The sequence below is a fragment of the Rhinoderma darwinii genome, chromosome 12 (genome assembly GCF_050947455.1).
Source record: "Rhinoderma darwinii isolate aRhiDar2 chromosome 12, aRhiDar2.hap1, whole genome shotgun sequence".
In the NCBI taxonomy this organism is placed as follows: domain Eukaryota; kingdom Metazoa; phylum Chordata; class Amphibia; order Anura; family Rhinodermatidae; genus Rhinoderma; species Rhinoderma darwinii.
Genome location: NC_134698.1, coordinates 70,871,054 through 70,896,615, shown reverse-complemented (window position 1 = coordinate 70,896,615; position 25,562 = coordinate 70,871,054). Strand labels below are relative to the sequence as shown.

Here is a 25,562-nt window from a genome sequence, read left to right as displayed (position 1 = left end):
TAATTGGACATTATTCAGGACACTGAGCAGGCTTTTAGGTGAAGTTGTTGAGGGTAATGATTTGGCTGAAGCAAGAAGCACATAAACTAAAAGGCTGTACTGTGTGCACCGAGAGACGTATGCATAGCCCGCGGTGCATTGGAAAATGTCCTTCCTGTCAGTCATTTCATTTATCTGGGCCTCTCCGCCTTAGGTTTGTACATGTCGCTATTCATTTCTTGTAGATAATGTAAATAACATGCAATTATTCCATTTCTTGCTGTATTGGTCCTGCGGTTTCCATGAGGCTATTTTGTTCTATATTAACACAGACCCTACCTTTCTTTTTTTCATACATCATTGTCTTTGTGTCTTCCATTAACCTTTAGCAACGAGTCTTAAATCTGCATTCCTGTTTAAGTGGTTTAATGGTTATAACTAGTAGATTTGAGTTCATTGAGTAGCAATCTTCATGTAATAATAAGGTCCCTTTAGACATCACGATATTGGCCGTGAAAACGAACTCGTTCATCGGTTTGCACAAGGCAAGGATCGAGAACGAGCGTTCATATGAACGCTTGTTTGCCCAATCGTTGGCCCGTATAAAAAGGGCTATGGTTTTATTTTTATTATTTAACATTCTTTGATTTTATTTTTTAAAAAGAAGATATCACAAACCGCAATCCAAAATGCAGTAGACAGAACAAGGGATCGGGCAGAGGAAAGCAATAATCGTAACCACTGTACATCCAAAGATATAACGTATATTCCCTGACACAGTAGGACAAATATGCAATAATGAACAGGAAGTCAATCGAAAAGAAACCTATTAGAAAGATTATCTCAGAGTTGTGGAGAGTCAGGAGATGATTCTCACCTATAGTTTATTTTATAGTTTATAGCCGGTGTGGTCAGCTAGCTTCCCTTTGGGGCCACCGTAATCTCTAGTTGCCATTCAGTAACTGGAAGCCTAGAAGTATACAGTAAAGCAAAATAAATTTGTTATGCGTGTCCCCCGCCCTGATCTAACCGCAATTCTGTCCACAACTGAACATCCAAGACCCAGGAATAAACGTCAAGACCATCCTGCCCAGAGTGCCAGAGATGTTAATAACAGGCTGTACCCACAATAGGGCTACAGAGTTACTACGATGGTGCCAGCTTACTGCTATGCCCTGCTGTTGTACCCACTAAGCAATTCAGGCCAAATAATAGTGCCAGAACAGTAATCACTACAACACCTAATTGCCATACTGCCAGTAGTGTGCTTAAAGGTGTTGTCTCATCCGGCAACTCCTTTAAAAATTAAAACTTCCACAACAATCAGCTGATGCCATGGGTCTGGCTCCTGAAACAGCTGATTTTACCTAAGGAAGATGTAAACCTATAGATATCCCCTGCAATGAGCGAAACACCCCCTCCCTTCCCCCACGTCACTATGACTTCCACATGCCCTATGTAATGTCCTGCGAGGTGTGGACCCACTGTGCTAATGAACAGGTTTGACTCCGGGCCACCTTTAAGGGTGTTTTCTAAGTGGCCTCCCTTGTATTCACCCTTTTTACCCCCGTACAGGGATCTAGACTTCTCTGTGGGGAGACCACCAGGTCGCTATCTCATGAGGTAGTCCTGGTATAAGTTGCAGCTGGGCCAATGGACGAGGAGACACCAGTGCAGTACACAGAAGAGTCAGGCAAGAGGACGGTCGGGTCCGGCCAAGGTCAGTAGAAGCTGAGTCTGTGCAGGGACGTAACCAGGCAGACAGTCGAGACAGGTGGTAGCGGTACCTGAGATGGGGACAGGCTGAAATCGATGCTCAGATTAACAGAACACAGTAATGGAACCTTTGCAGGAACAAACTAACTTTAAATGAAAGTTGCTCCGGTATCAGACGACCAATGAAACTGATTTATATTTGTACTGGACTGATTTTGAGTGTGCGCTGGCCCTTTAAGAACCTGCACATGCCCGTCCCATGGAACACTGAACCGACTGCATCAGAAGGGAGAGGAGGAGCGCACTGGCTGGGAGGAGGCAGCACAAGTCGGCGACAGTGCCCGCCAGGGAGAGGCAGCATGTCTGTGGCACAGAACGCTGACATACAGAGGGACCAGGCTGCCGGCGGCACTGGTGAGGAACTCAACCGGGTGGACTGCAAGAGGGAGCAGCACCCACCACCGGCGTTACACCCTACTAAGGCATGTGGAAAAAGTTTATCAAGATGAGAAAATCCCTTTTTTTAAATTCTAATCATGTAGTCGTGCCTTTTTTTAAAAAATCAAACAACTGTTTATTGAAAATACACAATATACATCTGTCATCTGCTATAAATCCACATTTAGCAGAAAAATAAAATTTACATTATACATATCATCTTTTCGTATAAATTCTGTGTATACATTACATATTTCCCATATGGTTCTTTAATAACATCCCCATCCCCACCCCCCAACCTTAACTCCCTTCCACACCCCTTCCCCCCCTGCGCGTCCATGTCTCTATCCCTTGGTATATCTCACTCCACTTTTATTGACCTCCCAATCCATAGTATTGTGCCCATTTACCCCATTGCTTATCATATTTATGAATCGCTCCACGTTTCATATAAATTCTTCGCTCCAAAGCCACCGTACAAGTAACATAACTCACTAGTTCAGAAACCTCCGGGGGATCCCCCTGTAGCCAGTATTTAGCAATCAATTTTCTTGCGTGATATAGTACTTTTTTAATGGATAACAGTTCAGCCTTATCTTCTTCCACCCCTCCCATGCAGCCCAACAGGTATATCTTAGGATCCAGTGGGAATTCCCTGCCATATACCCGAGACACCATTTCTTTAATCTCTCCCCAGTATCCGTGCAGCCTCGGACAGCTCCAGAACATGTGTTTCAGATCTGCCCCATCCAATAAACATCTTTGACATTCCATTGTAGATCTAAGCCGCATTTGCCAGAGCACCTTAGGTGTTCTATATACTCTGTGTAGGAGAAAAAGTTGCGACCTCCTATGCGCCACACTAAGGGAGAGGACTTTTGGTGACTAATATTTCCCCCCACTCGTCCTCTGTCAATGTTCCCACATCTCTTTCCCATTTTGTTTTAACTTCTGCCATCGGATCTCCTAGAAATTTGAGAAGCAGCGTGCCATATATTAAAGATATATAAGCCCTTTTGTGTCTCTTGCCCCAGTATCTGTTCCACCACTCCCATACTGGAACAACCCATATCCAGCACCCTTGCCTGTGCTTGTGCCGCATGCCGCAGTTGAAGGTATTGATAAAATAACCTATGGGGGAGGCCAAACTCTTCCTAATGCCGTGAGAAAGGTTTAAAAATTCCCTCATCATATAGCTGACTCGCCATTCGAACTCCATTTTGCTCCCACTCCTGAAATCCCTCCAGTGTGCTAAACTCCCAAAGGTATGGATTGTTCCAGATGGGCATGTAATTAGAGCACCCCGTAACTCCCAGTATGGCCTTACATTCCCACCAAACCTTATGAAGCAATAACAAGGTAGGTTTTCCTCTCGCCTCCCTCTTCAATTTATGGGACTCCAAGGCCTCTAGCATACTCATGCGCTGCCCCAGGTAGAATAGCAGCTTCCCCCTGGAATCCCAATCCTCTCTATCTTTCCATCCTGCAAAGTGCTGCAACTGCGCTGCCAAGTACTATACCCACGCATTTGGGATAGCCAACCCACCTTGCTCCTTTGGTAACTGCAATTTTTCCATTTTAATTCGAGGAATCCCCCTTTTCCACACCAAGTCCCTGAACAGGTTATGAATCCCCCTGAACCAATACTTAGGCAACCACACTGGAGCGTTATGCACCACATAAAGGATCTGGGGCATTAAAATCATTTTAATTAAATTCGCCCGTCCCAGTGCTGAGAGCGGTAACTTCAACCAAATTTTTGATCTAGCTCGGATTTTCTCCAATAAGGGTTTCACGTTTAGGGCAACGAAGTCCTGTACCTTTGCTGAAACTGTAATCCCCAGGGTACTTAAATTCCTTCACACAGGGTATATTCACCCCTCTCACCACCACCGGCAGACTCAGAGGGGTAAGCGGCAATAGCACTGACTTATTCCAGTTGATTGTAGTCGTGCCTTTTTAGTAAAACAAAACTCCTATAAATGTGTCAACCACAATGCGTCTATTATATAATCCGCTTATTTCCTCCATGGTCCTGCGCTCTTCTCTACTTCTCTGATAGGCTTTCAGCAATTTATTGGGCTTTGTTGCAATATTCACACAGAGCTAGGTGTGGAGCTGTACTGTTTTGGAAACATACCAATGGGGCGTTGGTTTATGGCGCTTCATCTTAAGCATTGGTACGGATGCCAGAGGTGGGAGCCCCACGCATCATGTTTTGGTAGGATCTCTAATCGATATGCCAATGCATATTAAGGTAAGACCCCCTTTGAAAGTGTAGATGAGAGAAAGCAAAAAACACGGCGCCACATAGTGCAGGTTACCCAGGTATGGAGTGGTGTAAAAGAAGAGTGGTACTCACCTGATAACAGATGGTAGAAAGCAATAAGAATAAAGGTACAGCTGCTGCCAGGACTCGAGACCGGTGATTCAGATGAACGACCGCGAAGGTTGTGCTGGGTTAGCAGAAAAAAGGAGTCACCGCGGGCGCTGCTGCACTTCAATGGAACCAAAATGCTTGGAAGGTTCAAATCGTTGGTAATAATGTACGTAAAAGTATAAGAATAAATGGAATTTATTGATAATATGACTACGCGTTTCAATGCCGTACTGGCATCTTCATCAGGTCATCAGGTTAATGACCTGATGAAGATGCCAGTACGGCATTGAAACGCGTAGTCATATTATCAATAAATTCCATTTATTCTTATACTTTTACGTACATTATTACCAACGATTTGAACCTTCCAAGCATTTTGGTTCCATTGAAGTGCAGCAGCGCCCGCGGTGACTCCTTTTTTCTGCTAACCCAGCACAATTTGAAAGTGTAGGGCTTTTAATGCTGCCAGTAATGCATTTGCACAAGATTGTGCATGGCTTTTGTTGCCAAGCATCCCAGACATATATTTAGGTCACTGCTTAGCCCCCATAATAATGTACAGCCAATTATAAAAGGAAACTCCAGAATGTGCTGGAGTTTCCCTTTTAATTGTAATATAGATATAATTGTATAGTTACATGTAAAGACTTCGAACAAAAGCATTTATGTTAAGTGATTTTTAGTAACCGGAACAGGGTAGCAAGATCCTTTTTTATTATTTTGTGGATATTCTTCTCATATTATGGATTTTATTAAGACTGTCCTCTTGATGTGATTCGGACAGTGAGCTTGGATCACAAGTTTTAGACATACAATGACCTACAATGATAACCGTTAATGTTGTGTTTTTTGTTTGTTTTTTAGCATTCAGGAGCAGTTTTGAAACCCTTGCAAGTCCCTATATGAACAAGCTAACAATTAGCGGCTCACATCTTGTCGTCTTGTTGAGCTCTGCTTGATATAATTATTGGTTCTCCTCCATTTTTTCGTGTGAATTTAAATTGAATGTATTTACAGTTACAATATAATATGCAGCTTTTGGAGTTGTACATTTTTAAAGTTTAAAGTCTTATTCCGGTTTCAGCAAATTGATAATTTTTTTTCTAATTAAAAGTTATATATTTTTCGAATATACTTTCAGTTTTCAAGATCTCTGCTTGTTGTTAACCAGTATGAACATTCACTGTTTACTTCCAGTAGATAAAATTGTGTCCATGGTCATGTGATGGACACACAGGTGCACGGGTTGTTACAGTATGTGTATCAGAGCTGTGTCTTGTAACGATCCATCCATCTGTGTGTCCATCACATGACCGTGGACAGAATACTGTAAGAAATTAATACAGAAAGTATATTGTAAAATTGTACAACTTCTAATTATAAAGAAAAAATAACATTGATGAGCTAAAATCAGACAACTCTTTTGAGCAACCTGCATTACATAATTATAGAAATAATGAACTAACTATTCATCTGCATGTTTACAGGCTTGTTTGAAATCAACTATATGCATGACCTGTTCACAAGCATGGTTCACAAAAGGTAAATGTCCAATATCTCTGTACTTTTGCCCAGCGCTTCAGTCCCCTATTGTCCTCCTATGTATTAAAAGAACTGGCAAAACTTTTTTTTCCTCAAGAGCCGCCTCTAATATACAAGTCCGTCTCAATGAATTAGAATATCATCAAAAAGTTAATTTATTTCAGTAATTCAATTAAAAAAGTGAAACTCATATATTATATAGATTCATTACACACCGAGTGATTATGGGAACCCTTAATGAAAACCCAAAATTTAGTCTCAGAAAATGAGAATATTTGGTAAAAGTTGAAGATAGTAGACTTGTGGTGTGACACTCTAATCAGATAATCAACACAAAACACCTGCAAAGGTTTCCTAAGCCTTTACAAGGACTGGTCTGCTGCTCTGTGTCCAGAGTCCTGTTTTCAGATGAAAGTAAATTTTGCATTTCACTGGGAAATTAAGGTCCCAGAATCTGGAGGAAGAGTTGAGAGGCGTCAATCCAAGTTGTTTCCGGTCCAGTGTGAAGTTTCCACAGTCAGTGATGGTTTGGGGGTCATGTCATCTGCTGGTGTTGGTCACTGTGTTATATCAAGTCCAGAAAATTGCTTTTATTTGTACAACAACAACAATGTGTTTCAAGGCCGTACCGGCCTCTTCGTCAGGTTAGGTACAAGTGTTAGGTCTATTCATGATGACTGTGCATTTATAGCTATAAATGCACAGTCATCATGAATAGACCTAACACTTGTACCTAACCTGACGAAGAGGCCGGTACGGCCTTGAAACACGTTGTTGTTGTACAAATAAAAGCAATTTTCAGTACAGCTGCGCCCTCGGATATTCCATTTTTTATCCCCTTATCTCCTGGATCTACATAGTGGATTTTTATCAGTCTTCGAACCGGAATTTGGGCTGCAACTGTCTCAACCTAAGTATAACTTGGACACGCATCATGGGATGTTATGCTCCTAGCATAACAACATCAGGTCAGCATAATTGACCACCTTTATCCTATTGTTCTCATATTTTACAGGCTCATGCACTATGTGCGCTTTGTTCCCTTTTTCCCTATAGCGATATCAAGTCCAGAGTCAGCGCAGCGTCTACCAGGACATTTCCCAGCACTTCATGCTTCCCTCTGCTGACAAGTTTTACAGAGATGCTGATTTCATTTTCCAGCAGGACTTGGCACCTGCCCACACTGCCAAAACTACCAATACCTGGTGTAATAACCACAGTATCACTGCGCTTGATTGGCCACCAAACTCGCCCGACCTAAACCCCATATAGAATCTATAGGGTATCGTCAAGAGTAAGATGAGAGACCAGACCCGACAATGCAGACGAGCTGAGGGCCACTATCAAAGCAACCTGGGCTTCCATAACACCTCAGCAGTGCCACAGGCTGATAGCCCCATGCCACGCCGCATTGATGCAGTAATTCATGCAAAAGGAGCCCCGACCAAGTATCGAGGGCATATACTGGACATACTTTTCAGTACGCCAACATTTCGGTATTAAAAATAATTTTTGAAATTGGGCTAATTTTCTGAGAGACTAAATTTCGGGTTTTCAATAACGGTTAGCCATAATCCTCAACATTAAAAGAAAAAAAATGCTGGAAATAGATCACTCTGTGTAATGAATCTATAATATGCGTTTCACTTTTTGAGTTGAATTACTGAAATAACTTTTTGATATTCTAATTCATGGAGAAGGACTAGTATAGTAGGTTATGTCCCATTATGTATATAAAGAAAAAATAGTATAGTACAGTACAGTTACAGTATATTGTTCTGGTACCAAGTCCAATTCTTCAATGCTGAATGTTAGTGTTGATTGCCTGTTCTAGGAGCTTTACCAAGGAGGGGTAGGTACCAGAAATTTGTCTCTCTTCTGGTGTGGCCTCCTTCGATATCATTCTGACTAAGTTTCAGTAATGTTAGGATTGGTGAATCTAGTGCAGAAGTCCCCAACCCTCTGTAGGCTGTGAGACACTTTCAGATATGACCGATATTGTTGAGCTGCACTGAATGTTAAAGGGGAAAATAAGTCGGTTAAAGATATGGCTCTAATTCTAGGGTTAGCTGCCTGTGATTATCGTTTTGACCCTGGTAACAAGTTCTAGTAATGCTATGATCTTCCTGGTGCCATCATGGCATAATTTTTTTGCAGTTGTCAAAAGCTGGCAATCCACATGCAGGGGACCCTGAGAGCCGATGTGGCTCCCAAGCTACTAGTTGAGGAACACTAAGGCAGCTGCCAACTGAAAACCACATGTAGCTACTAAGCCACTGGTTGGAGAATACTGTTTTGTCCTGATTTTCAAGAATTTGTTTGTCCCAAATTATGTAATCACACATTTATGTATAGATAATATCCAGAAAATCTTTGCCAATGAACATGCTGTGGTGTTTTATAGATTGCACGTATACCCATTACATTCAAGCATCACCCTCGATGAACAGAATATGGTCTTCATGACTCCCGTGTTGGGGTACAGGAAGGTATTAACTTTTCACTTGGCTAAAATATGTACAATATGTGTATACTTTTCTCATATGGCTCATTTCATGGTTGTAACATAATGTGCTGTCTGTAATTCTATATAGGACTGCAAGTAAATAACGAATTATCTTAGCAGATTTGCCTCTTATACAACATTTGGTAATTATTGAGAGCATTTTAATAAATGCTCTTGTAGCATTTTGTGTACAAGAGGAATAGCACTATTTCTGTCAATTATGACTTTGATTTTGCAAATTTTAGCAGTTTTCCCCTTTGCATGCTAAATCTGTAGTAGCCATACACTACACACTGTAAGAAGAGAAGAATCTGTTCCATAACCTTCTCTCTCACTCAGAAACAGCCCCAGGATCATGCAGGACATATATAGAGAAGTACTGATGTGAATAAAATGATTTGTTTGTGATAGCAGAATGACAGGCATAGCAACTTTCTCTTATCTCCTGCACTTCCTGCTCACTATTCCCCCTCCCCTCTCCATAGACTTCCATAGACATGAGTAATCTGATACTTGTGAGCTGCAGGCCGACTCGAGACGGATAGAGCTGAATTTTTAGAGTGAAAGTCAGTTTAACAAAGGAAGAGGGAGCAGGGAAACGGCCAGATAAGAGCAGAAAGCGGCTTGTTACTCTGCATTAATGAATAGTACAAGTGAATATAAGAAACTTTGTAATCTATCTGATCAAAGTTTGTTGAAATCACCGTGCCCCTTTTTTAATTTTTTTTTTTTTTTTGTAATTTTACTTAATTTATCTATTGTGTTGCTGCCTTGATTTACGCATAATGGCGAAAACAGAAAAGTTTTTATCTTCTCTATCTGTTTTGGTAAACTGGCCAAACACATGAGAGTTCGGTTGAGTCATGAGGTTTTTATGATGGAGTGAGTATAAATATCTGTTGGCCGCTCGCTCAAACATTCATATTCTAATGGAGGGAGGGGAAATAAAGTTGATCTCCCGCAGTAACAGGATAAGGCAAGTTCCAAACCATCACACCCGGTCCCCTAACATTGGCCAGGGTGGCCCCACTAACACACTAGAAGGTTTGGCTAGAAGCTCACCCTTATCGGTGTGCAGTGGTCTCTTCCACAAAGATTCATTTAGTTGGTGTTGTAGAATAGACCACATAGACAATGGGGGGTTCAGACCATACTAAGAACCATTAGCAAATCTTTATTACACGGCTCTGTACAACATTGAGTAAAAGTTTTTAAATCCGTTCTCACAGAGCACAAACAATGCAGCCCCGAAGAGTTCAGGTTTACCTCCAGTTTTGCTTGCGTTCGCGTCTCCTAAGTGGAGCTGCATCTCCTTCCATCACAAGCAAGTGTGGAGATACAAATACAACATTTGTGATGTAGTTAACTTTTTTTTACTCTTTATGTGACCTGTTTGTGTCTGATTTTTAACAGATAATTTTATCTACAAACATTGCCGAGAGTTCTATTACTGTACCAGATGTTAAATACGGTATGTAGTGGTTACTTTTTGATTTTACTCTTGATAAGATGTCATCTGAGAGAGCAGATTTTCTTGTTAGTTTCTTCAAACACCCTGAACTGTCAGTCTGTGTATTAACACAGACGAAAACACAGAAGAATAGTTTGTAGTGTATAATATTTAGGCTCTTTTTGTACGGTAAAATTATATACATACTATTAAAAGGGCTCTATGCAGGAGTGTAACCAATATCCACAGGCACCGATAGCAGAGTCAGAGCTGAATCCCCCACCACCCTGTTTATATCTAGCTCTCTCATTCGTTTACTATACACACACACACACACACACACACACACACACACACACACACACACACACACACACGATTTTTTGGATTTCGGGCCAAAGGTGTCAGTATATCTCAAACAGCGCAGTTTGTGAAATGTTCGTGTGTTGCTGTGGTGAAAGTGTATCGTGAGTGGACAATTGGCACAATTGGGAATAACCGACATGAAAACAGCAGAGCACCACGTGCGATTGATGTGAGAGGTGAGCATCCGCTACGAAGGTGCACTAGGGCTGAACGACACACTACAGTGGAGCAGCTCACTGTGAAAACCAACAGGGGGCTTTCAGATGTGTGTCGAAAACAATAGTCCAGCGAGCCCTACTGCGTATGGGGCTCCGAAGGAGACGGATGGTCACTGCTCCTAAGCTAACAAAGGTGCATTGGAAAAAAAGGCTTCAATTTGCACGGCAGTATCTGAATTGGACCACCTATAATTGGTAATTGGTTGCCTTCTCCAACGAGTCATGTCTTCTGCTTCATCGAACGGATGGACGTTGGCGTGTCAGGCAAGAAACATCAGAGAACCAACACCCTGCAACCATTGCTGGAAGAATACAAGCGGTTGGCGGCAGAATTATGGTCTGGGGGATATTTTCATGGCATTCTCTGCGCCACTCATCCATGCGGAAGGCTCTGAACTGATTTTGGTATGAATCCATTGTTGCAGATCACGTCCACTCATACATGCGATTTGTCTTCCCTGGGGCAGATGGAATCTTCCAGCAAGACAATGCGACATGTCTCATGGCTAGAAATGTCCGACAGTGGTTGGAAGAGCACGACCAAGACTTCCAACTATTTCCGTGGCCCCCTAATCTACCAGAGTTAAATGGGTTATCCGGGGACCAAAAATTACATTGCAATAATATATTTATATGAAACTAAGTAACTTACTAATATCCTTTAATAAAAAAAATGCTGTACTAAATGGTGCAGTTCAAACCTCATGACTTATTCAGGAAGTGCTTGAGCTTTTCTAATAATGATGACGCTCTGACACGGCCCTACGTGACTGAGCTCTTCATGTGCTGTTCGTGAACATGACCGCAAGGGGCAGTCACATTGCCTATTGCTTGAGTCCCAAGCAAAGCATCAGCTAGCGCTTTGCTCGGGACTCCAGAACTGCTCCCGACGTCCATATTTGGTCAATTCAGGGGTTTCCTATCGCTGGAGTCCCCGAGCAGAGCATCAGCTGTAGCTCTGCCTGGGGACTTCTGCCCACATCACTGTCCATATATGGACAGTGATGTCGACAGAGCAGTTCTGGAGTCCCAGAGCAGAGCGTCAGCTGATACTCTGCTCGGGACTCAAGCAATAGGCAATGTGACAGCCCCTTGCGGTCATGTTCACGAACAGCACATGAAGCAAGAGCTCAGTCACGTGGGGCCATGTCAGAGCGTCGTCATTATTAGAAAAGCTCAAGCACTTCCTAATTAAGTCATGAGGTTTGAACTGCACCATTTAGTACAGCATTTTTTTATTAAAGTATATTAGTAAGTTACTTAGTTTCACATAAACATATTATTTCAATGCAATTGTTGGTCCAGGGATAACCCCTTTAAACCTAATTGAGCATCTGTGGAACCACCTCGATAGTCTGGTTCGCTCTATGGATCCCCACGCACCCTCCAGCAAATGTGGGTTGTACTGCAGTCAGCGTGGCTCCAGATACCTGAGACAACCAGCACCTTATTGAGTCACTCCCAGCCCATCTAGCGGGTTCCCTTTGAGGCCATAGTAATGCCAATGGTTTCAATATGTGTTCACTAATGTTGTACTAGTCGTTATTTTAAGATTTGTTCTCCAAGGAAAAGATCTCCGTACCTGTGCTGTGTTTTTCCGTGCACACACTCATCTAGATAGATGCCTTATTGCAAGAGCCATGAACACAGATCTCTGTAGGTCACTCTTATCTACATGCTGCCCATATAGAACTGGTGCTTGGGGATAGAATTTTAAGTAAAATATATTGCAATTCAATGAATGCTAACTATGAAAGGGGTTGTTTTAGCTTGCTGAAAACCTTTTCTATGGGTAGGGATAGGGTGCATCTTTTTAATTTAGACCCCATTCTATACTAATCAGAGATTTGGGGGAGATGCAGCAGTGCTCTGCATTGTGCCTTTTCTATAACGTAGGCCTTTGTGCATATAGGAGATCCCTTCTTGGATGACACGTTGGAGTAGATTTATCAAAACTAACCACCTAATCAGATTTTACCTACCATTTCTAAGAGGTCCTTGGAAAACTGAACATTGCAACCTGATTCGTTGACGTGGGCAACTACTCTACTTTTCCTATACACCAGTTTTTTTTAAATTGTCCCCATTAATGTAGATGGCAGTCCCAAGCCTGACCAAAACATCTTCGTCCCTTTAGGTGCACAGTCTAATAGCAGTTATAGTTGTTCAGTATTTGCACATCTGAAAACAGGACTTTTCTTTTGACTGACTGATTATTTTCTTAATCTGTTTATAGTTATAGACTTTTGTCTGACAAAAACTCTTGTGTGTGATGAAGAGACAAACTATCAGAGCCTGAGGCTGGGCTGGGCATCCAAGACCAATTGTGATCAGAGAAAAGGTACTGTAGTACTATAAAGGACACGATGGCGAAGGGCGTCTGATGTGCACATTGTAGATAGTCATGTGTTTTAACTTCCTTCAAGGTCGAGCTGGGCGAGTTTCAAAAGGTTATTGCTACAGACTTGTACAGAAAGACTTCTGGAATAACGTTATACCTGAAAATGTGGTCCCAGAGATGCTGGTATGTTTGTCCATTTCAACATATGTTCCTTTTTCCTATAAAGCCAAGCTTTTTCAACACTTATACTTTTCTTAAGTCACCTACTTGACAGTTAATGTTTCTTATATCCTTCAGCGAAGCCCTTTGGGAAGTACTATCTTGAAGGTGAAGCTCCTTGACATGGGTGAGCCGAGGGCATTGCTTGCCACCGCGCTCTCTCCTCCTAATGTTTCTGACATTGAACGCACAATATTTTTGCTCAAGGAGGTAAGTGTCTGATTATTTCAGAAGGGCAGAGCTTTCTTACCCTGTATTTTATCTAGAATATGTTAACGCTGCAAAGACCTTTTTTTACTTATTTTTTTTATTTTTATTATTATTATTTTTTTTAATCTATGGTAATTTCCATAAAATAGGTTATGGATTATAAAAGGGTTTTCCAGGAATAGAAAAGAAAAAAAAGTTCTTTGTGTTCTCCGAACTCTTTTACAATGTGTAATTTTGAACTTAATTTCTGGTATTAAAGGGGTTGTCTCCTCATAGACAACCCTTTTTAATATGAGATTCGCCAATCAACTTATCGTCGTGGGTTTGAGAAAACGAACTATTTTTGCCGTGGGAAGCCACAGCCACTGGAGTGGAAATGTTGTATTACATGGCGGCCATTCGGGTGAATATATTAATGCATAAATGGCCTGGGTACGTGAGAGCCGCTCTCCACACTGGCTCAAAGAGGGGTATTCCTGAGCAGGCGACTCCTATGTTCATGTGCTTTGTTACTGACCTGTCCATAACTTTGGTTGAAGTATTAACTGCCAGAACTTTACAATGCCATGCAAACCTTTTAATACCAAGTAATGTTTGACATGTATATATATATTTTTTTATATATACAGGTAGGTGCTCTTGCAGTTAGTGTAAAAGCGGAAGAGAACCCATATGATGGAGAGCTCACATTCCTGGGGAGAGTCCTTGCACAGTTACCGGTTGACCTACAGCTCGGAAAACTCATAGTCCTTGGCCATGTTTTTGGATGCCTGGATGAGTGTCTCATCATTGGTACGAGCAGAAGATTAGCTGTTTGTCTGCCTTATAGCGGATACTAAATGCATGCTTTTGCTTCCTTTTCTTATTGCACAGCTGCAGCACTGTCCCTTAGAAATTTTTTTGCAATGCCATTCAGGCAGCACCTGGATGGATACAGGTAAATTTCCAATGATGACGTGGTATAATTGTTTTTATTAACATTTTGTATATGTTACGAATATAATTTTCAATTTCTCTTTATTTATAGAAGCAAGCTTAGTTACGCCGGGCACAGTAGAAGTGATTGCATTGCACTTGTTGATGCCTTCAGGGTAAACTTATTAGACAAGTTATTATCGTTTTGATGTGTCTAATTTGTATGTGATGTAGAATGTCCTTTTTCTTCCTTTTCAGTACTGGCAGGGTTGCAAGGAGAGAGGCGATCTTAGACTTCCCAAGGTATGCTAGCAAAAAACTGCATCCCCTCAAGCAAAATTCAATAAAACATTCTTCTGTAGCGCCCACACTATTAATCGTGTTATCTTATAGATCTATCTTACTTGTCACTTTAAGTAATAACTGAATATGCTATAGAACACACGATATGGAGAGATCTGAATAAACCCTATATTTTTGGTATTTTGTAGGATGAATTGGAGTGGGGCAAGTCAAATTACTTCCAGATCAAAAGAATACGAGAGGCGAGTATTACATTTGCGTGACCGCTAACTCAATCTGTGTGTATTTGTCTTCCGTCTGTGTGTTGTGACTCAAGGTGTACAGCGTCTGCCTGGGTTAAAGGGCATTTTCAATTTCCCAAAAATATTTTTCCACCACACAGGTGGTCTCTCAATGTTGGGATGTTCAGATGTTCCCACCCGGGAGCAGCAAGCAGCAAATACTCGCTTTCCCTGCAGGAAATTAAACCTTACAGCTCATTGAAATAAATGAAGACATGCTGGGTCCTCCATAGTGAGAGATCCTTTTCTTGTTCAAATCATTGGAGGTCATCGCACCATGGCCCTAAGTAGGAAACAGTCCTTGGCTCCGCCCAGTCTGTCCATACCCTTCCCACAGACACCTGATTCTCAATTTGGCTATTTTTTTTATTTTTCGTCCTTATTTTATTTTTTGCTAATTTGCTGCAAGGAGGTTGTCAGCCTAGTCAACGTCCTGCGGGTGTCAGGAGACCAGACTGTTCCTTACAGTGCACTTCTATCTCCACCGGTTACCTAATTTATTGTCTGCCTCACAGGTGTACTGCCAGTACTCCTACTATTGTGAGAGGTTACTGAAGAGGTGAGCCTGCGTACACCTGAAGACTTCGAAGGGTAGAGTATATTTCCCTATCTAACATGTTCAGGATGACTCCACCACCCCTATCAAAAGGAAGCGCCTTATGCCGTCAAGGTTTTTTTTTTTCTTTTTCTAAAACCATAGCAAGTTTGAGGAAATCCTATCCAAGGAATGAAAGTGCCCTGACAGGCAATTGGCCATTGAATACTGTTTCATTTCCAGAAGCATTTCAATTCCCTTCTGCCTCTTTCCTAACTTCCTTCTACAGTTCATTCTCCTTCCAGAGCACAGACTAGGTCCAGCTGTCCCATGGACTCCAGATTGTTCTTATTACTCATGCCTTAGCCCGTTTGGCAACAGCACCCTAGTCTCCAAAAGCCCTCCTCTTCCAAGACCTCTTCAGCCTGAAGGTGTCTCCCCCACTCCAATGACTACTTTGCTTCCAGGAGGTATGGCTTGCTCATGAGAACTACACCTAAATTTGTGAGGCTGTGTTGACGGTGCAAAATATAATTCTCGACCGTCCCCCCCTCCCCTCGGGCGGTTCTTATGTTGACTCTACCTTGAGCCACGGATCGTGCTATTGCTTTTTTCAAGTGATTGTCCCAGTTCTTGTTTGAACGGTTTAAAAGATTCTACTCTCATCTCTTGACAGTCCCCGAAAAGGATAGATCAGTCAGACTCCTCCTGGATATACAGAAACAGAACTGCTTTGTTCCCTTTCAGAGGTCTTACATGGAGTCCCGGCGGTCCGTGGTCGCGTCTGTGGAACAAGGGGAAATCTGTCCTCCATCGACATTCGTCGTGCATACCTCCATGTTCCTATCGCAAGGAACAACCCGCATTTCCTTCCTTTTGTTGTCAACATTTTCAGTTTGTCATACTTCCCTTTGGGATTGCCACAGTTTTAAGAGTCTTCACCAAGGTCCTGATTACTTTCATGACGCTCCTCCTTGCCAGGGAGGTCGCTATCGTCCCTTACCTGGACAAGCTCTTGTTGAAAGCCCCCTCTAGAGAGGACAATCTTTCCAGTCTCAACATCACCCTGGACATGTTGAAGAGATTAGAGTGGATCATCTACAGGGAGTAGTCCTCCCTGGTTCCAGCTCCGTGCATAGAGTTTTTAGAAATTATTTTTAACATCCGGAAAGCCAAGGTTTATCTCTTGGTGGACTAAATCAGGTCCATTTAAAACTGCGTTGCTCATCTTCGCCAGAATACTCCCTCTTCCATCCAATTCTGTGTAACGGTGTTGGGCAAGATGGTATCAAGGCAATTGCCTACGTGCAATTCAACACAAGGACCCGTCAAAAGATGATTCTCACGCGACGGGACAAATCTCACTGCACACTGGACAGGTTGATTCTTATTCCCTCTGTTTTCATACTCTGGTGGGAGACCTTGTCTGCCATTCTTCAGGGACAGTCCTCCTTCCCCTCCAAGGATGCCAGCCTATTCGGGTAGGGTACAGTTTTCGCTCTTCACACAGTACTGGGCACGGGGGTTGCCAGAGGAGGCAACCTTTCAAATAAACCTTCTGTAATTGAAAGCCATATTCCTGTTCCTCTCCCATTGCACTTCACTTCTCTGGGTTCTTCTGGCCAGTCAAGTCCCGACAAATCCTCTAAACCATCAAAGTGGCACTGAGAGTCCTCTAATCTCCGATCAGCAGAGGATCCGAAAGTGCCAGCCATGCCGGCAATCCACTCACCGAGAGTGGACAATTGGGCCACAGACTACCTCAGTCAGGAACGGCTGTATTCGGGGTACGAGACTGGACGGACCCTCTCTTTATCCGGAAATCTTCCTTCAGATTTGCCAGAGGAGGGGCACTCCATCGAGTCTCGTCTACAACCACAAGACTAGCTTATGTGGCAGGGGCGTGGGATCCTAGGGCCAACGAAGTAAACACCCTAGTCATTACTTGAAAGGGGATCTCTCTCCTTTACCTCTTCCCTCCCTTTTCGCTACTGGCTAGAGTCCTCGAGGATCAAGGTGGAAAGTGTTCCTGCAACACTGGTGATCTGACTGGCCTTGCTGGGCCTATTATGCAGACCTAATCAACCTGCTTGTAGACACACCATGGTGTTTTCTGCTACAACCCGACCTCTTTCCAAGGTCCGCTGTTCCACCCCAGTTTACCTCAGATTCGTTTAACGGTGTGGTGGTGATGCCGAGGTCTTGAGAGCCCGATTTCTCTGTGAACGAGTCATCCAAATATTTTAAAAGGCCAGGAAGCAAAACAGCCAATGTAAACCACTGTACCTGGAAGGCTTTTTTACATTCGGGTGAACAGAGCATGGTATGATTACACCTAGGATCCTGTCCTTGCTGTAACCGGGTCTTGATTAGGGATGGCTTCGCTTCTCTTAAGGGTTAGGTCCCTGCTCTATATATGCTTTTTCGGTGAGCGCTGGCTTTTCTCTCTCGGATGAAGACTTTTCTGCAAGGGTTGGCCAACGCTGTTTTGCCTTTCCAAAAGTCCACTGAATCCTGGGGTCTTCACCTGGTTCTGGGTGCTCCTTCAGTCCTCTCCCTTCGAACCTTTACAAGAAATTTCACTACGTTTCCTCTTGTGGAAAGTTGTTTTCCTGGTGGCCATCAGATTGCTTTCGGAACTAGCTTCTCTACCAGTAAAAGATACTTGCAGGACAAAGTGGTGGTCCTTCCCGTCCTGTCTTTAATCTCGAAAGTGGTTTCTGCCTTCCTAGTCAATGAGGAGTTAGTCAGTCCTTCCTTCCTTTTTGCCCCTCGAATCTCACCTGAGGGAGGGGGCTCTGCACTCGATAAGCTGAGAGCAGTCTGCATCTATTTGGCTGCGACTGAGTCATTTAGACTCTCCGATTCTCCTATCAGTCCAAGTGTTAAGTTCCTCTCCTTTGGCTCACTGCTCATTTCACGAGGGTTGCTGGATTCTCCTGGGCGGTATGGCAACAATCTTTAGTTGCTCATGTTTCCAAAGCTGCTACCTGGGCTTTGGTGCACACCTTCACAAATTCTACCAAATCCATTTTTTGTGATGTCCGTCTGGGCCGCACAGTTCTGCAGGCAGCTGGTCGTATGGCTGGCTGTTTGTTTTTTCCACTTCCCACCCTCGCAACTTTTTTAGGGATGTCCCATGGTGCTTTGTCCCCAAATAATATTAACGAGAAAATAGGATTTTTTTGTTCTTAACGTAGAATCCGTTTCTTGTTGAATTCCAATAATCCACTTTTTTTTTTTCTAACTGCTTTCTGTTTAGTTAAGAGGAGGATTCCGAACCTGGGGATACTTTTCTATTACATCGACGTTCCCTTATTCTCCTAACGAGATGTTGGTCGTTTGTATTTATTCGAAGTATAGGGCTGGATTTACACGGGAAATAAATGCTGTCTTATGTGTGTATATTGCTGCGAATTTCACCCCATCTATATAAAAAAGGGAGGAATCTACAATGAACCCTCAGAGCAGAATGAGCATACTGTGGTTTTGAAAATCCGCAGCATTCTCTGATTTCCGTCCGGAAAATGTTTAGCAGCATGACAGAGATTTGTTCAAATCTTATTCACGTGGCCAGTATGGTAATCTGCTGCAGACTTTCTACACTAAATTCTGCAGTATTTTCTTCACGTATGAATCCAGCCTATGACTCTTAATAGTTAATGTTATAGGGAATTTAAAGGTGACATTCTGTTGGTTATCCAAGATCCACATTTTTTTGTTCCTAGGAGTCTGTGAAAGGTGGTAGGGTGTTACTAACGTCTCCCCCCCCCCCCCACCCCTTTACAATAGGTGGCTGCTCTATACGATGAGCTTAAAAAACGCATTGCTCACTTCAACATGCATATCAGTCATCAGCCACAGATGGATCTGGAGTACAAACACAAGCAGCGCTTTATGCTCCAGGTATGAAGTTTCTCTCGTGAAGGAATGGGTGCTTTAGCAGTAAGGGTATATTCACATGTGGCAGATTTGTTGCAGAAATGTCTGTGATTGTCCCAGTCATCTGAATGGGGCTTGCAGAAATCCATGTGCATGCTGCAGAAACCACAGCTTTCAGTTGTATGGAACTGATTTTCACGTACACGATACACATAAGTAACACTCTTGTTATGAGGTAGAACTAGGGGTCCTCTTACACAGTCCGATGTAGGCTGTATAAACGAGCGCCGATCAAGCAGACCGCTCATTGATCAGTGTTCGTTTTTCTCTTTTTTGGTCTACCTGTTTACACAGGGAGATGTGCTGCCGCCAACGTTAATATTTTAGGCTGTATAAACTTTACAATCATTTGATGAACGAGCGTTGCCCTGTTTACACAGGGCAATGATCGGAAACGAGCGTTCTGTAAACGCTTGTTTCCCTGATTTTAACCTGTATAAAAGGGCCTTAAAGATTCTCTGTCATTACATTATAAGTGGCCTATCTTGTACATAATGTGATCGGTGCTATAATGTAGATTACAGCAGTGTTTTTTTATTTATTTAGAAAAACGATCATTTTCGACGGAGTTATGACCTATTTTAGCTTTATGCTGACCAATCAGCGTCTTCATTCACTTACACAGCACATAGTGATATAGCTATATCACTATGTACACACGCATACACACGTACACACACACACACACACACACACACACACACACACACACACACACACACACACGTACACACACACGTACACACACACACACACGTACACACACGTATACACGTTACTGCAGTGTCCTGAGAGTTAATAGACATTACCTCCAGCTCGTTTTAAATGACAGTTTACAGCGTAATCTAAACGTTACCGAAGTGTCAGGATTCTGAATAGACATCACGTCCTGGCTGGATGTGCTGTGTAAATGAATGGACAGAAGTGTATGACTCTGATTGGTCACTGATTGTTCAGCATCATACACTTCTCTCCACAACGCCCACTTGGTCAAAAAGTAAAACACGCCCAGTTGTCCATTAAGAAAGTCATTAGCATAAAGCTAAAATAGGTCATAACTCAAAAATGATAGTTTTTCTAAATAAAAAAACACTGCTGTAATCTATATTACAGCGCCGATCACATTATGTAGGAGATAGGGCACTTATAATGTGGTGACAGTCTCTTTAATTCTGTTCATTCGATTTTCAAATATTCATTGCATTATATTTTTCTTTTTAGGTTGTAATGGCTGGAGCTTTTTATCCCAATTATTTTACTTTTGGGCAGTCAGACGAAGAAAGTGGCATCAAAGATCTAGGTGGCAAGGACCCCAAAACTACAGTTGTGGTATGTAAAATTATTCTTTTTTACATATACATTAGAGGTTGTGTAATGATGAAAACCCCTTTTCTTGTGAAATTATTCACTGGGGGCCACAGTACCGTGGGTATAGGCCGCTGACACTAGGTAAATATAAAAGAATGTGTGGCTCCACCCAGTGGGCTATACCCTCTGCTGAGTACTCCGCTCCTTCGTTTTAGTCTAGTCTGCTAGATTTTTTATTTTACTTTCAGGTGCAGGGCAAGAGTCCCTCTTGTGTTCCACTTGGTACTCCCCTGCGGGCAAAAGGCGGAAGGAATTTCCACTGTTTCAGTCAGGGGTGTGACTAGGAAAGACTGGGCCCCATAGCAAACTCTTGACTGGGGTCCCCCCAGGTGCCACACTCAGCCCCCCTTATAGGTAGAGCCCCCTGTAGATTGTGCCATACAGCCCCCCCTGTAGACCGTGCTATACAGCCCCACCCCTAGACCCCCGCCACACAGCCCCCCTTAGTGGATAGTGCCGCACAGCCCCCCTTAGTGGATAGTGCCGCACAGCCCACCTTAGTGGATAGTGCCGCACAGCCCCCCTTAGTGGATAGTGCCGCACAGCCCCCCTTAGTGGATAGTGCCGCACAGCCCCCCTTAGTGGATAGTGCCGCACAGCCCCCCTTAGTGGATAGTGCCGCACAGCCCCCCTTAGTGGATAGTGCCGCACAGCCCCCCTTAGTGGATAGTGCCGCACAGCCCCCCTTAGTGGATAGTGCCGCACAGCCCCCCTTAGTGGATAGTGCCGCACAGCCCCCCTTAGTGGATAGTGCCGCACAGCCCCCCTTAGTGGATAGTGCCCCACAGCCCCCCTTAGTGGATAGTGCCCCACAGCCCCCCTTAGTGGATAGCCCCCCCTTTAGGAGGTAGTGCCGCACAGCCCCCCCTTTAGGAGGTAGTGCCGCACAGCCCCCCCTTTAGGAGGTAGTGCCGCACAGCCCCCCCTTTAGGAGGTAGTGCCGCACAGCCCCCCTTAGTGGATAGTGCCACACAGACCCCCCCTTAGTAGATTGCGCCATACACAGACCCCCCCTTAGTAGATTGCACCACACACAGACCCCCCCTGTGTATAGTGCCACACAGCCCCCCAAGTAGTACAAGTACAAGGCAATGGTGCATCCGAGAAAGTTGTATCAGCCAGAGGGATGCCAATCAAACATGGAAAGGTGGGTTTGGAGGAAGGACTATGGGACACTTCAGGGTAGTGCCACCGCCCCATGACCCTTTAATGAGTAATTGGCATAAAGTGTGCGCCGTTTTAAAAGTTGATTTTAAAGATTTTGCTGCATCTGAAAAAAACATACATTTGGAAATATTGCCAGGTCATGTATTACCGCATGGTGGCGGTTCAAGGGGTTAAAACTACCAGAGAGGTTCCCATTAAATATACAATGAATTGAAAACAATTCCATCCGCCCTGCAATTTTGTTATTAGAAATATATCCTATATAATTACAAGATATATATATATATCAGAATTTGGACTTCGATACCGATACTTGGTTTAGTATTGCGATTTCGATACCAAAACGATACTTTGCCAACAGTAATATAAAAAAAATTAGAAAAAATTCTTCCATTTTCTGATGTGAGGCGCGAGGTGTTATTAAATTTTGAATGTGCCTCACATTAATAGTAATTAACCCCATCATGTTTCTCAGTCATGTTTCTTTTCCCCGGTATTTAAACTTTTTGTAATTACTAAGATATAATGGAAAAATACTGAATAATATTTTATTTTGTTTAATTGACACTAATTCTTTTGAGCAGCTTAAGAATGTCCCACCCTATGGATTCCTCTACCACAAGCAGATCCAGTCACTCTTCAGACAGTGTGGTCAAGTAAAATCTATATTGTTTGATGGATCAAGGTAAGTAATGTTTCTAGTAATGGCAACATTTGACATGAGACTCCTTTTTTTATTTGTATTTATTTTTTAACTTTTGTTGTTTGTGAGTCCCTTTTTCGATGAATAATCCACACAGGAATAAACGAATCACATTTTCATACATCACTTAGTGATACGTTTTTATCAATGATAAAGCCAGAATAACAATTTCTGAGTTTTTCTTTTTTAATCTTCTTAGGTAAATGTAATCTGATTGACTTTTCTTTTATTAGAGCTTTTGTGGAGTTTTCTCGCAACCCTACTGAAAGGTTTAAGACACTCACCGCAGTACATTTGGCACTTAAGACGGCACAGCTGAAAGTTCCTCTCGCTCTTAATGTCCATTCAGCAGAGAGGATTGAAGAGCATTCTACAGAAGACAATACTTCTTTAAAATTAACCAGGTAATACATATGTATATGTATATATATATTTTTTTTTTTAACGCAACGTTGTCTACAGTTAAAAAAATCTATTCTAATGAGTATATGTGACATATTTCCTCCCCACAATGATCTAATTTAACCAGTGAGCAGCGAGAGGTATAAAATTTAGTGATTTTTAAAGAAACTCAAGGGGGTTTTACACTGGCAGATTATCGTGCAGACGAGCATTCATATACCGCTCGTTGCCGATAATTGCTCTTTGTAAACGGGAAAGATCAGCAGATGAACGAGCAAACGCTCAATCGTCTGCTGGTCGTATCGTTTTAAAAGAGTAAAATATTATCGTTGTCGGCCGCACATCTTGGTGTGTAAACAGGGAGACGCGCTGCCGACATGATGATAATTGATGGGGACGAGCGATCAGAGTAACGACCGCTCATCCCCATCCATAGCTCCATGTGACAGGAGCAAAAGAGCGCTGATCAACGATGTCTCGTTGATCGGCGCTCGGCTGCAGCGGCCGATTATCGGCCGGTGTAAAAGGCCCTTTACTCCTTCTTTTGCATTCAGGTACTCACTGGCCGAGAAGTGTTACCCATAGCAAGAAATTAAAGTTTAGTGTGCAATTACATTTACTAGTACCAATGTATTAGAGCTAAAATATGCATATATTATTATTTAAAAAAAAGAAATAAAAAAAATTGCTTTACACAAAGTTAGTATTATTCCAGCCTTTAGCATTTTTCACCTTTCCAGTGCGTAGGTGAAAAATGCTAATCGTGGGGGCCCTCACCGATTGCCATAATGGGGTTCGCCCGTTCCCCAAGCCGGAGTTGGCGGTTAGAAGGAATTTGAATGGAGCCTTCAAAGTCTATGTTGCTGCCAGAAACGCCCGAGGACAGTGCTGGGTGACAAATGCTAAAGGCTGGGCTACCCCTAAGTCTGGTTAGTACTGTTTCCTTGCAGCAATGGAGTCCTCGATTTGAGTCCAACCAAGAATAATATCTACATTGAGTTTGAATATTCTCCCTGTATTTGTGTGGGTTTCCTTCCAACCTTTTTTAAAAATAAAAAAAAAGTATAAGTAAATAAAAAAAATACATACTAAGCTGTTAATTGGCTTCCTAGGAAATTGGCTCGTGAGTCTGAGATGGTGAAATTAAATTGGGGACAGGAACTGATGTGAATAGTGGCAGTCTCTTTGGTGGCGCTATATAGGTAAAAGGAAATGGATAAATAAATGTTAACTACATTGTATTTTTATCTTTTAGAATTACTGTGGATTTTCACAAACAGACTGTAGAACCTCTTCATATTTCCCACACTGTTAAAGAGCAGATGGAAACCATAAAAGGGCTCTTTTTGTCTATCAATGTGACAGAGGTAGGTTTTGGAGTTCATTACCTGTTCACTTTCTGCTAGTCGACTATTTAGCAACATGAAAATCTGTGATATGTCTGCGGTAAATATCAGTGTGCAAAACCACTGTAGTGAATACTAGAAGCACAGTTCCTTCTGTATAGATGAGTATCATTCATTCATTCATTCATTCATTTTACTGCCTCCCTTCTCCATATAACGTTTCTCTTAACTCATGTTATTAGTTGTTTCTTAACTTGAGCACCCTCACGTTTTTGTTCACTTATGAGTTTCTGTGATCCGCTCAGTGAATGATAATGTAGATATAAACATTGCACTCAGAGGCTCTGTACGGCAGTCTCTTGAGCACCATTTCTATCCATTGTGCGACGGATTCGGCAATGTGGTTTATGTTATAAATGGTAACCATGACGCAAGTGTGAATTTAGGCTAATATAGCTTTTTGTGCCTATTCAAGAACATTGTGGTTAATGCATTTCAAAATAGTGACGTGCATAGTAAAGGTTAAAGAAGCTATTATATCTTGTACTCCTTGCCCTGTGCTCCTTTCTGTATGGATATGGCAGCTCCATGTTACGCCTCATGTTTCTAGCTGCACCTTTTAGTGAAGCTGAACTCATGCTGTTAATTTCCTTCATCGCAGCTTTAGTTACAAGCATACAGACTCTTTGCTCTTTATAATGTTCTTTATTTGTAAGGCTAAGTTCACACTAGCGTTAATACACTTTTACCTCTCTTCCGTGAGAGGACGAGAGGATCGAAAGATTAAATAGAATTGATTTCAATGGTAATTCTTTTGTTTCAGTTTTCCGTTTGTCTCTGTTCGCTGGGTTTCCATTTTTTATTTGACGGAAGCAAAAGTGCAGTCTGCAGAACTTTTGTTTTCGTGAATAGAAACGGAAACCTAGCGATCTGAGACAAACTGAAAGCAACTGAAACAAAAGAATTACCGTTGAAATTAATGGTAATTCTAATGGAACCGCTGCTTTCCGTTTAATCTTTCGATCCTCTCTTCCTCTGACGGAAGAGAGGTAAACGTATACTACCGGTAGTGTGAAATTAGCCTAACGCAGACACTTTATTGTATAGACTTGAAAGTGAGACAACTGCATTTTATGTACTTACAACTTTTGTATCAATGCAATAATTAATTCTGTACATGTCTATGCTTTTCTCCAAACAAAATCAAAATAATAATAAAAAAATAAAATTAATAC

General features: G+C 42.3%; 1 protein-coding gene across 2 annotated transcripts in view; it reads left to right on the top strand.

The window, feature by feature from the left end:
- Positions 1-25,562, top strand: part of TDRD9 (tudor domain containing 9) — a 113,709-nt gene that overhangs the window by 62,980 nt on the left and 25,167 nt on the right. For both annotated transcript variants that reach the window (XM_075843871.1, XM_075843872.1), the window contains exons 10-25: positions 6,001-6,055; positions 8,460-8,544; positions 9,975-10,032; positions 12,832-12,936; positions 13,022-13,119; positions 13,234-13,365; positions 13,995-14,157; positions 14,239-14,302; positions 14,393-14,456; positions 14,539-14,583; positions 14,772-14,825; positions 19,192-19,305; positions 20,563-20,670; positions 22,461-22,561; positions 22,813-22,983; positions 24,237-24,348. In XM_075843871.1, coding sequence (XP_075699986.1) covers positions 6,001-6,055; positions 8,460-8,544; positions 9,975-10,032; positions 12,832-12,936; positions 13,022-13,119; positions 13,234-13,365; positions 13,995-14,157; positions 14,239-14,302; positions 14,393-14,456; positions 14,539-14,583; positions 14,772-14,825; positions 19,192-19,305; positions 20,563-20,670; positions 22,461-22,561; positions 22,813-22,983; positions 24,237-24,348 — 1,529 coding nt within the window. The remainder of the gene's footprint in view (positions 1-6,000; positions 6,056-8,459; positions 8,545-9,974; positions 10,033-12,831; positions 12,937-13,021; positions 13,120-13,233; positions 13,366-13,994; positions 14,158-14,238; positions 14,303-14,392; positions 14,457-14,538; positions 14,584-14,771; positions 14,826-19,191; positions 19,306-20,562; positions 20,671-22,460; positions 22,562-22,812; positions 22,984-24,236; positions 24,349-25,562) is intronic.